The sequence below is a fragment of the Suncus etruscus genome, chromosome 9 (genome assembly GCF_024139225.1).
Source record: "Suncus etruscus isolate mSunEtr1 chromosome 9, mSunEtr1.pri.cur, whole genome shotgun sequence".
Lineage (NCBI taxonomy): Eukaryota > Metazoa > Chordata > Mammalia > Eulipotyphla > Soricidae > Suncus > Suncus etruscus.
Genome location: NC_064856.1, coordinates 40,490,292 through 40,508,466, shown reverse-complemented (window position 1 = coordinate 40,508,466; position 18,175 = coordinate 40,490,292). Strand labels below are relative to the sequence as shown.

The 18,175-nt window shown below is 32.5% G+C and overlaps 1 protein-coding gene across 15 annotated transcripts in view; it reads right to left on the bottom strand.

The window, feature by feature from the left end:
• Positions 1–18,175, bottom strand: part of DLG2 (discs large MAGUK scaffold protein 2) — a 2,242,830-nt gene that overhangs the window by 816,407 nt on the left and 1,408,248 nt on the right. For 3 of the 15 annotated variants that reach the window (XM_049780024.1, XM_049780028.1, XM_049780031.1), the window contains exon 1: positions 938–1,365. The exons of 9 other annotated variants lie outside the window; for them this stretch is intronic. In XM_049780024.1, coding sequence (XP_049635981.1) covers positions 938–1,246 — 309 coding nt within the window. In that variant the 5' untranslated portion in view covers positions 1,247–1,365. Of the gene's footprint in view, positions 1–937; positions 1,369–18,175 lie in introns of those variants that run through there. 3 more of the 15 variants (XM_049780025.1, XM_049780030.1, XM_049780020.1) reach the window with 2 other exon arrangements.

Genomic DNA, 18,175 nt, shown 5'->3' with positions numbered 1-18,175 from the left:
ATCATGATGCACTTTCAATTCTCAATTATGCCAAACTGATATTGAAATAAAAACATTTCTCAAATTTAAGCTTTATTCATTTTAATGCATGTATAGTAACTATTATTATATAATTATATCAGTGATTATAGATCAATTTTATTTGTATTTTACAGTAACTATAACAAGTTGTCTCCCTCCAGATGGATGAAGCAAAAAGCAATTCAATTTAATTTCTGATAAGATGCTAATAATTTGGAGCAAAACTAAGTTAGGGCTTGCATGTAGAAAATCTGCACATCTAATTCAGAAATGTATTATAATATAGGTGCCATTTTTGATAAATCAAACTTATTGCTTTTCTATGAGTAAGTGAATTGGTTCATTGTGCTATTATAAGTGCAATAATCCTCTGATCTATTCCAAAAGATGAATTTTCTTTGTAAATGGGTTATTTAGTATAGATATATTTCCTTCTTCATTACTGAAAATGGATGCAGTATTATGAACAAAATTATTTCTCATATTTGAAGAAATAAAAGTCCCTTCATCTTATTCTTTAAGGCTGAAAGTAACTGCTTAAGTTCTTTCTTACCTAAATACACGGGCATAGCCAGAACAGAAAAGTTAGCAATAACTGAAAGTTATTAATAACTAAAGGTGTGGCTAAACGAGTAATTCAGAACAGCAAAACCAACTGAGAAACTAGAGAAGTTGAACTTGAGAGAAAGGCACCCTAATCCACTGAACACAGCATCTCTGGACTCTCATAAGTCACCCATAAGTGTAAACCCATAAACTCACTCCTGTACACAGGACTAGTTTCCAGGCCCTTCATTTCCAAACAGGCATACCACAAAGCAAGAAGTACACAGAAAAGTTTTCTAATCATGCTCAGCTCACATAACTTACTCTCTAGCAGTTTCTTCTGGTACTCAAAAAGAAGACTTACACTCACCTGTGTTGGGCTGAACCAACCATGTGGGCAGGCACAATGCTCTCCACAAGTCCCTTTGCTCTTGGTGCTCATCTTGTGGGGGCTTTTGCGAACACTGTCCCACAAGGTGGCCAGTTTGGTCCTGTTGGAACCTGGGCCCCCAGGTCCTGCAGAGGGCATGCTCTGAGAAGCATACCCAAGCCCTTGAGCATTCTTTTGCCAGCCACAAGCGCAGTGGGCATCCCTGATGAGTGTTGGTGCACTTGCTCCACCATCCAGACCTTCAGACCCACGGCAGCAACTGTGCTGTTTGGTGAGGTATGCATTCATACTGTCCTGATTCTTACTTTCTCCTGTGGGCAGCTTTGCGCAGGAACGCTTCCTCTCTCACACCCCTTTCTTCCAGGCAGTTGTAAAAATCTTTTTCTGCTCCTGTGGAGCCTTCAGTATCTTTGACAGCTGCTATAAGCAGTGCATCGTGGGAGCAGCCAAGAGCAGCTCCGCACAGCATTATCTGCGGGCTGGTAGCTCTTTGTCAATAGATGACTCAACTCACGGAGCAACTTGACAGTATCCCTGCTCTAGGCAGAAGCAATCAATGCTCTACACAGCTGGGATAAAGACTCTACACTGTGTTACAAACCATTTGGGGGATGGAATATTCTATGCTATTTGACATTCTGACTTTTATAAAAAATATATTTTTTCTCTTAGCTGAATACCACACAAAGTATAGACCTCAGAGAAAAGAAAAAAAAAGACAACTATAAAACTAACAGGACCATTTCTGACAGAAGAAACTTATAAGCTGAAATAATATAACATGAGCAATTTAAAATGATAGGGGATTTGACTTGCATTAAAACCATTTCCAACATTTATAGCAACCACTTATCTATGAAGATATTTGCCAGGACACATACCAAGTCACATGGTTACTAAATCAGAAAGTCAATATCAACTCTAAAGTACATCCATTCATCTATAAAAATTAGTGAGAACATGAACTAGAGCCCTTTAAAATTTTGTTTTATTTCTGTAAGTTTTATCTGTAATTGGCTGTTATATTAATAAGTTTTATTTGTAATACTATATCAAAGTCAAATATAAATATATATATATATATATTTCTTTTGTTACAAATGATTAATTCTCTATGATTAAGAATAAAGTAATATTCCAGATCCAAAATAGATGGATTGCCTCACTAAAAAAACCAATTTTCTTTATTCCAAATTATTCTAGGTATTTCTTTAATATATTTACCACAACAAAGATATTAACCACAGAAAGAGCCTGCATTTTAAAGTAAAAGATGTGTGTAATGCTGCCAATCAGTATTATGGTTTCCAAGACAGTTTTCCAATTCTTCCACAAAAAACTGAGTGAAACCTATGCAATTTAAAGCAATTGCTTCCAAGGAGAACATGATTGATCTAAAATTTAACTGTGGTTACTGAAGCCATACAGGCATTTTAAGTAAAGGGATAAGGCTACTTTTAATAGCATATAGAAATTTCATTTTATTTATTTGAATCTTTAACATTTAAAAATGTCCATATATTGTCAAATATTGTCTTTTTTCACTTATGCCCCAAAATATAATTTTGGCACAAATTAAACATACTCTCATCTAAAAATTCTCAATAAAAGGTGATAATCTCATGACATATTATATCATGGTAAATTATATCTGCACAGGAGTGAAACATTACTATGCACTAAGAGTAGGCATTAGGGCAGTCTGAATGCATATCTCATGGTATTATAACTATAGATGTTGAGATCTATTTCAACTATGCCACTGAACCTAATGCTGAGTGCACTTATTAGGTATTGGGCTCTATCTAATGCCTCACTTATGATGAATAGACATGCTAATGTGAAAGGTGAAGATTATAATATATCTTACACTTCCACTGAATCCTGGATAAATCGCTATTAGATATAAAATCTCCCCAAATGAAAGGCTATTCCTTAGTGTATGCCTTTACATGGCACCTTTTATTTATTTATTTATTTATTTATTTATTTATTTATTTATTTATTTATTTATTTATTTATTTTACATGGTACCTTTTATATCTTCCATGCTAGGGGCTTTAGAGTAGTCATTTAATGTCTTTACAAAGTACAGCCCTTGGGTATGGAGTGATAGCACAGTGGGTAGGGCATTGGCTTTGCATATGGTTGACCCAAGTTCAATCCCTGGCATCCCATATGGGCCCCCACATCTACCAGAAGTGATTTCTGAAGACTGAGCCAGGAGTAATCCCTGAGCACCACCATGTATGGCCCAAAAACTAAACGATAAAAAAAAATCCAAACTCAAAATATTAAGTGCAGTCTATAATCTATCTTTGGTTTTTGGTTTTGGTTTTGGTTTTTGGGTCACACCGGTGGTGCACAGGGGTTACTCCTGGCTGTCTGCTCAGAAATAGCTCCTGGCAAGCACGGGGGACCATATGGGACACCGGGATTCGAACCAACCACCTTTGGTCCTGGATCGGCTTCTTACAAGGCAAACGCCGCTGTGCTATCTCTCTGGGCCCTTATAGTCTATCTTTAATCAAAGTGCAGTCCTCTGTCTGCCATTGATCATTTCTCCCCATTTACAAAGCCTACTGGCTAACTAGTACATAGACTCAAGAGAGATACATATTTTTGGATAGATATGTGAGGATTTGGTATATGTAATATAGAAGAAAAATTAAAATTAAAATCATTTGATGGGGAGTGAGCTGTGGTGCAAGTGGTAAGGCGTCTGCCTTGTGCGTGCTAACCTAGGACTGACTGTGATTCAATTCCCCAGTGTCCCATATGTTCCCCCAAGCCAGGAGTGATTTCTGAGTGTATAGCTAGGAGTAAACCCTGAGTGTCACAGGTTGTGTCCCCCCCAAAAAAAAATCATTTGATGGATACTTCTTGGAAAATGATATTTAAATCAACTTTGTTCTTGAAACATTTACTATTGATTAATCATATCCTTAGTACTAGTCTTTAGGTATTAAGGTCATTTCCCCACCAAAATGGAGACTTAAAGTAGTACGAAAAATTAAAATACAAATGATTAATTTTTCTGTAAATAGAATAAAGAAGTTAAGATTATTATATAAAACAGTAAAATTGAAATAATCGTGTGCTATTCCACTTATGAAAAGGTGAAAAGGAATTTTGTTTTACTCTTACAATTTCTTTGAGTTTGTGTTTTGTTTCTGCTTTTCATCTCTGCCCTCTTTGTGCCTGCAGTTAAGAAACAATGCCTGAAAGAACATTCAGGTCAAAAAACATCCTGCAGAATTTCATCTTTGTCTGATAACACATGGTGCAGAGTTGTACAGAAAGACTTTAGATATTGTGAAGATTCATATTCATACTGGATAAACATGTTTGGGAATAATGCTTGGATCTTTCCACTTCTATTTAAAATTACAACTGTTTCTCTTGTTTTTCAGGCAGATATTGTCAGATATCACTGATACTTTTGAAGAATGCATATATTATTATCCTATCTGACTTTGAAATAAAGAATCATTTTATACAGAAGCAAATTTGTGAGACTACATCACCTTTTTTTAGAAATTTTTAAAATATATTGTTTTTATTATCTTTATTTTTTATTTATTTTTTTATTGTGACTGAAGTTCATTTACACAGAATTATTTACGATGCATAGTGACAACGAATGAAGGGCATTCCCACCACCAATGTTATCCTCCCTCCACTCTTGTTCCCAGCATGTCTCCCACATCTCCCTCCTTTACCCCCCAGAATCCTACTGCAAATGGTTTCCACCTTACAGCTTGTTATAGGTTGGATATCTATTCTGTTTGGTGTTCCAACCTGGTCATTTTTTTATTTACACTACATGTTCATATGACTAGTCCTGGTATCATTCTTTTCCCCCCTCAATTTATGAGGCTGAATGATTCAAATTATGCTATTCTGTTGGAGGTAAAAAGGTTAAGGAAAAGGAGAAAAAATTTGGTATCAATTACTAAAAAAAAAAAAAAATCACCGAATAATATCCACAAAAGTGGAAAAGAAAGAAAAAAGTGGAAGAAAAAGGAGAAGGAAAATAATATCAAAAAAAAACAAACAAAAAATAAAACAAAACAACACCAGAAAAAGTGCTACAGTGGCAGGGTTTGTGTTACCCCACCTTTTTATTTATTTATTATTTTTTGTATAGGCACAGCAAGTATTGGGAAAGGAAGGAAATTCCCGTGGCCTAAGAGATTCAGGGTTTCTCCACTCTTGAAGCATATTGTCATGGGAACAACCACTGGCTCCATACCTTCTCATTGCCATATCCCAGGGTTGTTTTTTGTTTTGTTTTGTTTTGTTTTGTTTGTTACACCACCTTTTTTAGTAATATGTGTGAACTTTTCAGCAAGACAGAAAATTTTTAGACTGGGCACTACTTAAAGATAATATAAATCTTCACAGTTAAATATTATAAATGAGTTGCTTGGAATGAGCTATTTCTTCCCTATTCAAGTACAATATATTTCTATTTTAAAAAATTGACTATGTCATGCCAACAAAGATAAGATAAATAATTATTATACGTTACACTGATACTGGTCTTTTCCTACAAATATTTTAAGGATTATATTAAACTATCATTAAGTTTATTAGAAAATTATATTGGCATTATTCTTTCAGTTTAACTATATGTAAAATAATTCTAGTCTCCTGTCTTGCCTTCTTCTTTCAATTTGCTTTTTTATTTTCAAACATGACAAGACATTTGGCTTTCCATGTCTCAATACAGATCTCTTAAACAGATAAATTTGTTCAACTAGCCCACTGTACTCCGAGACAGACCCACTAATTAAAGATAATTCAATTTGATCAACTGTAATTGGACAATTGTTATGGCTATGAGTTGCAATGAAATTGTGGCCAAATAAGAATTACTGGTGTATACAACCCATCCTACTTATCACTGTGTTTTAACATGAGCAGATGGAACACAGGGGCAATGTTTTCATGAGATATATCTTCCTGACCTCCATCTCACCTGGCCTGAATCCATAGAAAAATCATTAGTTTTAAAGCAGGGATTTAGATATATTATTTTGGTTTGATTTGTTTAAAAATACATGTCAAAGATTAATTATTAAATACAATGTGCTGATCTAAAAGTATGCAGAATTTTTATAGATAAAATTTATTTTAGTTGCTAGAGAGCTAGTACACCAGATGGTGTATTTGCCTTGGATATAGTAAACCAGGGTTTTATCCATAGAATTCCTTATGATCCTTCAGTTCCACCAGGAGAGCTCCCTGATTGATACCTCAGAGCCAGGACTAAGCTCTAAGAACAATCAGATGAGGTCCAAAAACAAATTTTTTTAAAATTTCCTTTACACATTCATTGCATATGGAAAATGAACACATTAAATACAAAAGAACTAAATACTTGCTATGGAATAACTGCTTAAAAATAATTGTATAGATGATAAAAATAATACAAGCCTGCTAAGCAATAACAAGATACTAGGAATTTTTATGTAGTTACCACAAGATAATAAGTAGTGTTGCAAAAAGTATACACATTATTTTACTGTGACTTAAAACTTTACAAATGATATAAATCCTACTACATTATATATCTACACCTATTAATCTGTTATTAAAACAATCTCCAGATAAAAACTGATTTGTATTTTAATATAAGAACCAAGATAATTTGAAATGTTTAGGCTTTAAAATTCTTTCAAGATACTTAATTTAGCCATAAATCTTATAAGGCAAAAACATGAATTAATATGGAAGCATAATATATCTAACAAGATGTTTATGGAGAGTTTAAGGAATCAAAGGGCTTGCCTTGCAATTCTGAAAACTTATTATAGACTGATATCACATTGAGTCCCTTGAGCAATGAGAGGGACCCTCTTGAGCACAGAGTTATAAATTTTCCTAGAGCAATCTGGGTGTGTCCCAAAAATTAATACAAAAGAAGGAACCATGACAAAAGTGTTCAGGATAGGATATGAGGCACAGATGGCTTGACTCACTCTCATCCGGTCCGGTTCCTGAACCTACCAGTAGTGATCCCCTGAGTGAAAACTCAAGAGTAAGACCTAATCAAAGTTATATATGCCACACCTCCAAAATAGTAATAATATTTTATAATTTGCATATTAGCAATGTGCTGACAGCCTACATATTTCAGAGGTACACTGTTGTGAGCTACTCTACTAAAAGAAATATATGTTTTCACACTTTAATATTAATCTAATAGCAATATTTTTGTGAAGATATATAGAGTACACCATTCCAACACACCTCTGTAATTTACTTGATAGTTTAAAATATTTACTTGATAGTTTAAAAATAACTTTATCAAACTATTTTTAATCACCATGACAACCACTTAAGTATAAGCCAATGACTTTATGCAAACTTTGAAATGCCTTAACTGATCACTGACATCTACTTTTACTCCTATTTATTTATTTATTTATTTAGTTTTTTGGGTCACACCCACCAGTGCTCAAGGGTTACTCCTGGTTCTACGCTCAGAAATCGCCCGTGGCAGGGTTGGGGGCCATATGGGATGCCTGGATTCGAACCACTGTCCTTCTGCATGCAAGGCAAATGCCTTACCACTGTGCTATCTCTCTGACCCCACTCCAATTTATTTTTAAATACCAAACTAATGTATAAATTGTGAATGTTTGATACCTGACTTTGATACTCTGATTTGATCTAACAAAAAAAAATCTCATTCTTCTGGGACCCAGCACAATTTTTGCAGTGGTATTCATAGTCCTTAACCTATATTTTTTTTTGTCCCAGTCTCTTATGCTATCACCATACCCAACAAAGCTTTACACCCTTATTCTATCCCCCAGATACAGAGGCTTTGAATAGCTGTGCTTAGTATTTACTTTGAGTACATTGTTATCTCAGTTTCCCTCTCTTAACTTCACTGGTGAATTTTTTTTTTACTTATCCTTCTGAATCCTCCTATAAGCTTTACCAAGTAAATAGACAATCCAGCCTATTAGTGGATTCACTTTCAACACAGCTCCAGAACAAATCTTGCTGTTCTTCTATTCAGAGTGCCCTCCCCAAACTTCTCTTTATCAGATATTTTGGATTCTTTTCTGATTGCCAAAGTTCCACTAAAATACAGTCCAGAAATAAATTATCTAGAAAGTTCTTCCCTTTATAATAGGTTCTGTTGCCTCCCATTAAACACTAATTTTGCACTTGTACTTCTATTTTACACAAAGATGACTATATGAAACATAGCTGATACTATTGCTGTTTGTGTCCTTTTTCTAACACATAACATAATCATTTGCCATTAGGGAAGAAAATAGTCTCTTTGAAAAAAATTATATATCTTCTAAATCAGAAATAAAGTAACTGTTAAATATTTGTAAAAATTCAAAGAATAAAAAGAGATAAAATTGCTTTTTAATCAGCAAATATCAATATACACATTCCGGTCTGCAGTGTACCTTCTATACATATTGATTAATTTTTCCAATTTAAAGAAATTTTACAGTTAAAAATATAATATTGAGATCTTTAATCAATTTTGAATCAATTTTGTGCATGATGTTAGTCTAATTTAATTTTTTAACATATGACAGAACAGCTTTCTGAAACTCATTTATTAAAAAAGCTTTCATTGCTTGATTTTATTTTTGCTGATTCTTTGTCAAAGATTTTATGTCCATATATCTGATCTAACTCATGGTACTCAATTCTATTCCATTTGTATAGGAGTCTTATTTCATTATCGCATTGTTTTGATAACTTTAGCTCTGAAATATTAGAGCTTTTATTATTCTGGAGGATTTTTTACTCCTTACATATATAAGCAACATTATATCTATGCATTTAAACACATACATTTTTATAGACACTGCAATTATTTTTTTTGCTTCCCCCAGCATTGCATTGAAATTGAGCAGTATTTGGGCAAGATTGTCATTAGCACAGCGGTAAAGCTTTTGCCTTGCAAGCAGCTGACTAGGACCAATGGTGGTTTGAATCCCGGTATCTCATATGGTCCCCCATGCCTGCCAGGAGCTATTTCTGAACAGAGAGCCAGGAGTATCCCTGAGCACTGCCGGGTGTGGCCCAAAATCCAAAATAACAACAACAACAATAATAATAATAATAATAATAATAATAATAATATAATGATATAGTTCAATTCAGTCAATAACAGGTGATGTGCTTCCATTTACATGTCTTATTAATTTCTATTGCTTGTTTTTTGTAATTGCCTATTTGTATAAATGTTTCATGTTGTCAGTTTCACTTATTTCTGGGTACTTAATACACAGTTCTGAACAGGACTGCTGTTTTAAATTCTCCCTCTCAAATTTCATTGTTTGTGTATGGATCATAGTCTACCACTTTAATATATGAAATTATTGTTTCTAAGGGCTTTGTTGTAGCATTTTTAGAGTTTTCTAAGTATATTATCATGCCATCCACAAATAGTGACAGTTTGACTTCTTTGTCAATATGTATGCTTCTTACTATATATTTCTTGATTAATCACTAATGCAAGGACTTGTTAGGAACAGTTAGAGAGGAAAACTTGTTTTTTGCCTGATATTAGAGGAAAGATTAATTTTTTTCCTCCATTTAGTACGATGTTTGCTGTGGATTTGTGTTAAGTGGTGTTAAATATGCTGAGGATTAGTATCAGATTTGAATTCATAAGTCATATTAATTCTTCTTACATGCACAAAAGTCAAATAAAAATTATTAATGACCTCAACACCAGTACTGGCTATATATATATTACTTTTAGAGAAACAGATGTATAATGCTTCATGACATTGAGGTATATTCAATGAGTCAATGCTGTTTACGAAGCAAATAAAAGCAATGATTAAAAAAATGGAAAAATATCAAACTAAGAATCTTCTTCACCACAAAACAAACAAGAATCAGAATAATGACACCATAAAGACTAATATAAAATATTTTCCCACAACTTATCTGAGAAAGTATTAATATCCAAGATATATGGGTAGAATTTAACAAGAAAAATAAACAATCCTTCTTGCTCTTCAAGTCTCTGTTATTTTTGAACACACACATCTTTCTCTCACATTTTCAGATTAAGTTACAATAAAAAAGAGAAAGAAGAAATGAAAAAAGAAATAAAGAACAGAAAGGAATAATGAAAGAAAGGAAGAAAGAAAGAAAGACAGAAAGAAAGAAAGAAAAAGAAGAAAAGACAAAAGAAATAAAAGAAACTCAAAAATTGGATGAAGATAGATACCCAAAAGGAATATACATATATTGAAATGTATGAAAAATTACCTACATTACCTATTATCAGTTAAATGAAAATCAAAAGCATCAAACATTAACTCGTAGGTAGTGATGATATGGCATACATTACAAAAATTAAAAGCAACAATTATTGGCATGTATATGGGGAAATCTTCCACTGTTTTGAATACTGACTGATTCAACATTTTTAGAAAACAATTATGAATACTTTTTAAAAAAAACAACTAGGTATTGAGATTTGATATGACCCATCATTCCACTTCTTGGCATGTACTCTGAGGGCCCAAAAATTCTATTCAGAAAATATATTTTCACTCCAATGGTTTTTCAAGTACTATTTTCAATAGACGAAACCTGGAAACAATTCAAGTATCCAGATGGCTAAATAATGAAAATCAGGTACATATATAAAATAGAATACTAATTGGCTATAAATAAAGATGAAATCATGCAATTTGGTGTTATATGAATAGAGCTAGAGCGTGCGATGCTGACTACCTTAGTCCCTCAGAAATGTTCTTCAGTAGGAAGCTTGCAATGGTGTGAAAATAAAGTACAGGTGGGTAAAATAAAATAGGGACTAGGACAATGAAGGAACTAGGTTCTGTGGTGTAGGGAGTGATACTGGAAAAGTTTATGTTTTATGTATATAACAACATTGTAAAATGTGCTACCAAAAATTAAAAAATACAGTCAGAAATATCCTTTTAGCATCATAATTTTAATGAAATATTCAATAAGACTAAGTGGTACATTAGTTAATTTTTATTTTTGTGTGTGTATGTAGGTGCTGTGGGTTGGGCCCAGGACATTACACATGTGAGGCATGAACCCTATTTTCTCAGTCTATTCCTAGCATCCAACTTACTTTTTGAGATTTGTTAGTGGTCTTATAATACTAGAAAAACTGAATCAGCTTCTGTTTATTTTAGCAATATATTCATTCATAAAAGCTGTGCTTCCTGGCAGCTGTTCTTTTCTTTCAAGTGATTCTCCCTTTTTAACTAGATGGAAAAAACTGGGGAGTGAGTCCACAAGCCAAAAGACAATCAACGCAAGACTATAAAGGGACAATTAAATGTTACATTGTCATTAAATTTACATTTCGTTCAGCTGTTATAATCTCTATCATTGTGATTTCTATTATATTAAAAGTATGTAGTAATGGTCAAGTATTTGGATCAATGTTAGAACACATGGTTTTCTGTTTTAGGTCCCAGGGCTCAACACTGAAAAATAAAATGTATAATGATGAACCTGACTCCTCTTTTATAGTAACCACTCAGAATATTTTAAAAAGAGCATTATCCATAAGCAGTATCTTTTTGAGTTTTTGTTTTAAATTAGTTTTAAAAATATAATCTGGGGAGTGGTAGTGCAGTGGTAGGGCATTTGCCTTGCACGTGACTGACCTAGGACAGACCATGGTTTCATCCCCAGTTTCCTATATGGTCCCCCAAGCCAGGAGTGATTTCTGAGTGCATAGCCAGGAGTAACTCCTGAGCATTACTGGGTGTGGTCCCAAAACAAAAAACCGATATACATATATATTGTATATTGTAATATACAGGTGTGTATATTCTGATATTTCCATATTAAACTGTTTAAGTGCATATTATAGCATTAATAACTATAAGCCCAGTGTTCTACATTGGATTGTTGCAACCTTTTGATCTATAACTAAAATTCTATTTAAATGAACAAAGCCTTATTTCTTATCCTCCTACTCTTTAGTAATAATGAATATACATTGACTTGTAAGAATTTATTACTCACACATGAAAATTGTGTAGTCTTAGTTTTTCTGGTACTAGCTAATTTAATCTAGCGTAGTTTACATGAAATTCGACCATATTGTAGCATTGACAGAAATTCTAGTTATTTTTAAATTGGTGACTAATATTCCATTATCTAATATGTCACATCTTCCATCTATTTTACCTATTGATGAATATTTAGGATATTTGTATGTCTAGACCATTAAAATAGTGTTTCAGTAAATACATCAATTCAAATATTCTGAAATTAGATTTCAAAGTATTAAAGTAGAACTGTATGGTAATTTTATTTTTCACTTTTATTATAAATCCACATTATTTTATAGCAACTTATACCTCAACAACTATGAACAAGGGTTACAATTTATTCACTTACATATCAAATTTTGCCATCCCGTTTTGTTTATTGATATTTATTCTGATTTCTCAAAATATTTTAAAGCTGATAAGAATTATTTTGTGTTTCAAATTATCTTAACTATTGCTTATTTTTCTATTTCTGAAACATGAATTATTAAATAAAATAAACTTAATTGCAATGGGCTAGCTTTTGGATCCGGTTTTGTTAGAGAATTTATTTGAGTTCCCTTGAAGAGAGTGGGTGACATAAATAGAAAAATATGAAGAAGAGAAAGACCACACAATGCATGTGAAATAAACATCATGTTTTACCTTTAATGTCCAACCTAGGTGTTTAAAATGAGGTATATTTCTAATCACAGGTATAAAAGAATGCTCAAAAATCACAAATATTTTCTAGGAAACAAAATATTAACAGTAACATTGTTTGATTTACAAAATAATTCACCTGGCTAGGTTGGTAAGCAGACCTAACTATATCTAATATTAAGTAAAAGTCCTAAGGAGAAGGTTAATTTTAACATCTCAAAGCAGTCCTGGCAGGCTAGACTCAGATTAAAATAGCGGATTAGTGAGAAGTGGAATTTCTCTATCAAGTTCCTATTTCTAAGGGAGAGTTTTCATTGTTTAAAGGACAAAATGAAGGAGACAAACTATATCTAAAAAAAGATGCAATTCTTTTTTCTGGTAAAAGTTCAACAGCCCAAATCTACACCCTGGCCAAACCTCTTTCAATGTAAATTCTGAGGTAAAAGTTAACGAGCACTCAAGGTCATTTGAGAGATGTCACAAGAAGAAAAAACTGTAAGGACATTTTAAAGAACAGAAAAAAAAAGTTGTTTCTAAGTGTCTTTATTTTGATGCTGAGATATTTTTAGGTAAAGAGAAATTTAATCAAGGCTATATTTGCCTGTAAAATTTCTTATGCTAGGAAGTAAAAGATTTTGCTATAAATCACACAGAAGAAGGAAGAATAATCTATAGGCCAATTAGAACTTTGTTGTAAAGGAGGCATAATATCAGTACCATAACACGAATCTCATTGTTAGATATTTCTCAGGAATTTTGTCCAGCCATCCACACTAGGGGAAAAACTTCCCAGTGGGCCTACTGGTGAAATATTCCTCTGGAGTTTTTGAATCAGCAATCCAGACTAAGGAGATAGCATCTTAGAGGATCTTCTGACAATCCTCTTGAAATATAAAAATTCCTCATTAGGGTGCAACACTTAATGAAACAACAAAACTATTTAGTTAAAATTGAAATAGCTACTGGAGAGAAGGAGGTGAAGAAAAGAATAAGACAGGAGAACTCTTCCTGCTGGTGAAGTGACACTGGAACTTTGAAGATAAATATTATAATTATATATACAGAGTCATAAATATAAATGACTAGAACTACATAATATTGCCAATGGTAAGTCATTGAATAATTTAACATAAAGTATCAAGTTATGTTTGCAAGGATTGTACTTAATTTTCAAATTATTTTAGTTACATAAATATTTTTAATGTTCCTTTTTCTTTGATCTACTGATTGTTCAAGAATGTGTTAATTTATTTCCAACTATTTTTAACTTTCCAGTAATATTGTTATTGCTTTCTAGTCATAGTTCTTTCCATACATATTGGCAGAAATATTTCTAGCAGAAATATATCCATTATGGTTATTTTCCAGGCTTGTTAAATAAACTTCTTGCATACTTGATAAAAATAAAAATTCTTCAAAATTTGATAGAAACTGTATATGCTTATAGAGTCAAGCCCTTTCAGTCTACATTTTGTGTGCTATTTCTTTATAGACATGCTGTATAGATATCAACTCACTCATTAAAAATGAGTCAATGGGGATGGCATGCTATCATGCTTATTGTAATTTTTGGTTCTATGGATGTTTGTTTCATTAATTAAATGGATTTATTTTTAGAGTACATATATAAATGTCTTTATCTCTTATAGTTATACTATTTATATCTATATATAAATATTTTATAACTTCTTCCTGAATTTATTGATTTATTATGAGACATTTTATATTTTTGCTTTTTTTCAAAATATTTTGCACATTATATATGGTCTGGTCTGATATATAAGTATGAAAATATCCATTTTCTTTTTTTTTTTTTTTTTTTTTTGGTTTTTGGGTCACACCTGGCAGCACTCAGGAGGTATTCCTGGCTCTATGCTCAGAAATCGTTCCTGGCAGGCTCAGGGGACCATATGGGACACCAGGATTCGAACCACCAACCTTCTGCATGAGAGGCAAACGCCTTACCTCCATGCTATCTCTCGGCCCCTCTATATGCTTTTGATTATCATTTGTAATAAGTATGTTTCCAGAATTTCATTTTAAGCCTATTTATGTACTTATATATAAATTGAGTGTCTTACAAATAGCCAAAATGTACTAGGTGTCCTAAACTATGGCCTGCAGGCCACATGAGGCCCGTAAGGACATTTTTTGATTTGCTGGGTGTTTAGCCACCAATGTTTTGTTTTGTTGTTGTTTTTACTTCAAAATAATATATGTGCAGGCATATAATTTGTTCATGGTTTTTTTTTATATTATCGTCAGCCCTCCAACTGTCCAAAGGACAATGAACTACCCCCTTTTTAAAAATTTTGAGAGCTCCTGATTTCCTTCCTTCCTTCCTTCCTTCCTTCCTTCCTTCCTTCCTTCCTTCCTTCCTTCCTTCCTTCCTTCCTTCCTTCCTTCCTTCCTTCCTTCCTTCCTTCCTTCCTTCTTTCCTTTCTTCCTTTCAACCTTCCTTCCATTTTTCCTTTCTCCATGCTCTACTGTCTTTCACTTCCATATTTTAATTTCTTTCTTCTCTTCTTTTTTCTCCCTCCTTTCATTTCTCTTTTATCACTCTTTTTTCCCTTTTTCCCATCTTTATTCAGAAAGCCACTTTAAGTCTTTTGACATTAATTTAATAAATTTATACTTCTAATACTTATTTATAGATACTTATTATTAGTTATCTGTTTAGTATTTCCTGGTTGGGCTTAGAGGCCTATATGGGGTGCCAGGGAATGAATCTAGGTCTGCTTCATGGAAGACAAGTGTACCTGCTGTACTATTATCTGTCCCTTTGATCTAAATATTTAAAGTTGATTGTTTTAAAGTGGAGGGGTTAAAGTTTTTGACCATTGTCTTGGGATTATAATATGTAAAATGAAACACATAAGAAATAAAACACATTATTAGTTTTTTGTTTATTCCTGTTATAGATTTTCTATTGATTTTGTTTCAGGTTGTCACTTACATCACAGTAGCATGAGAAATTTTAAATATAAACATGTTAAAACTTCTGTACTAAATTTCGTATTAGAGAAAATTAAATATAATTTTATAAAAATAAATTTATATAAAGGATAGTTGTAAAAAGTAGTAGAGGGGATAAGATACATGGTTTGCAGATGCCAGATTTCAACAGTACTATATCTTCCACATATATATGATCAGATCACCCTGATAACATTAATTTTTTTTGTTTGTTTGTTTGTTTTTGGTTTTTGGTTTTTGGGCCACACCCGGCTGTGCTCAGGGGTTATTCCTGGCTGTCTGCTCAGAAACAGCTCCTGGCAGGCACGGGGGACCATATGGGACACCAGGATTCGAACCAACCACCTTAGGTCCTGGATCGGCTGCTTGCAAGGCAAATGCCGCTGTGCTATCTCTCCGGGCCCTAACATTAAGTTTTTGATTCACAAATAAATAAAATGGAAATAAAGAGAATGAGTAATTGAGGATAGAGAAAGGAAAAAAATTAGAAGAGAGAGGACAGAGAGAAAATGGTCACAAACTGAGAAAGATATTATCAAAAAAGGTAAACAGAAACAGCTTAAATAATGCTTTGCACAGAACCACAGAAAAACAAGTATAAATGGTATTGCTCTTATATGACAATCTGGCATGCACACACACAAAACATGCACACACACACTCTCAAACACACAAGGTCCTTTTGAAGTAATCTTGGCATTTAAAGGCTGTAACACCTTAAATTTGAAAGAGGAAGCCCTGAATTGTAATCAGTCTTTACTTCAGTCTAAATTTTATATGCTCTTATTTTTCTGGTAAATGGTTGGTTTAGAATAGTTATTTTCTAAATTAATCAAAGACTAAAAAACCTTCTGAGTTACTAAAAGCCATAATCTGACTTGTGAGATTTATGTGATTTCCAAAAAAAAAAAAAAAAAAAAAAAAAACAGGTTTACAGATTAACAGAAATGACAAATTCTATTATAGCAGAATGATCATTTCTCTTTGGAGACATAGAATTTTAATAAAATATTTCACAATTCAGCTTTTTTTGTTGTTGTTTTACATTTCAAATTTTCATTTAAATAGACAAATGTTCCTGTCCCATAGTTTTTTGTTTTTGTATTTACTTAATTCAATAAATAGATATCTATTTAGTTCTCATTTTGTACCAAAAGCTATTTGATGAATAAATTACAAATGTAACTGGGTGGGATGCAATTTTATAGGACAAAATTATATTGGGTGGGACCAGGACTATCTCAGTAGTGAAGTAACCACCAAGTAGGTGAATCTAGAAAAGCTGCTAATTTTATTCCTAATACCATTCCACATGCTTGAGTGTGATCTCTATGGTAAACTCTGCTGTTTACAATACCCAGGTAATTTTAAGCAAGCACTTCATCCCTGATGAATATTGTAAGCAAACTATTTAGAAGCACCACAAGTCATTTTAGTATATCACTAACACAACAACAAAAATAATGGATTGAATGAAATAAAGACATTTAATAAATAAATGTATTGAGGACTGAAGGAGAGATTTATAGACAATATTTAGCATGATATTTTTGAACTTGTTCAATATAGTGGACTTTATAATAATGCATGGACACAAATTATCCCTACAAGTTTTAAGCATCTCAAAAACAAGAGTAATCAAATGTATTTAAATTTACATCCTCCTTACCATTGTCTCACAACATGACTCTAATTACTTGCTGTATTAAATATGGGAAATCTTGGATTAGAATATTTTTTCCACATTTCCCATATTTAATTCAGCAAGTAATTGTAGTCACGATTAATTTTAATAACCCCATTTAATGGAATAAGTGGGTAGATAAAATAGTACTAAATCCTTTTAAGAGGTCATTGAAAAACAAAGTTGAGAAGTGATGTTTTAATAATCATTCCTTTTACCTGACCAAAAATTTCACATATTAGATCATATTTAAAACATAGCATGAAAATAAAAGATTATGACAAATCTTTGTTTATTTTCTCAATTTTACATTGAGTGGCAGTGTGACAAAGTGGTTAGAAGCATGAGTTTAATGACACACCTTTATAACTATTTCAAGTCTTGTTTAAAGAACAATATAAGTATTTTATCCCTTATACTCTATTGAACCCATCTAAAAAATCAAGCAGATTTCTTTCTACTACAGAAATATCTGAAATCTGTTTTAATTTCCATCTTATTTAGATCATTTCTTTTATATTTTTGTATATTCAATAATGCTTTATGCAACATGCATAAACTTAGATCCTCACTTTTGTTGTAGATAAGGCGTGATATTTAGGACAAGACTTTCAAGTTCACTCATCTCTTCTTTTGTCTGTTCCCTGATCAACATCGTTCTGTGTATAGAACTGAGGTGAGAGAAACTTGTACTAATTACTCTAAACACTTATCTAACACATCAGTCTATACTACAAGCCTTATCTATCATCTTCATTCTTATCTTCAACATTCAACATTCCAAATATAACTTTGACAGGCTAACATTTAAAAGTTATGTACTATAATTACATAGACACTCAACAAAGTATAAATAATTTTAGG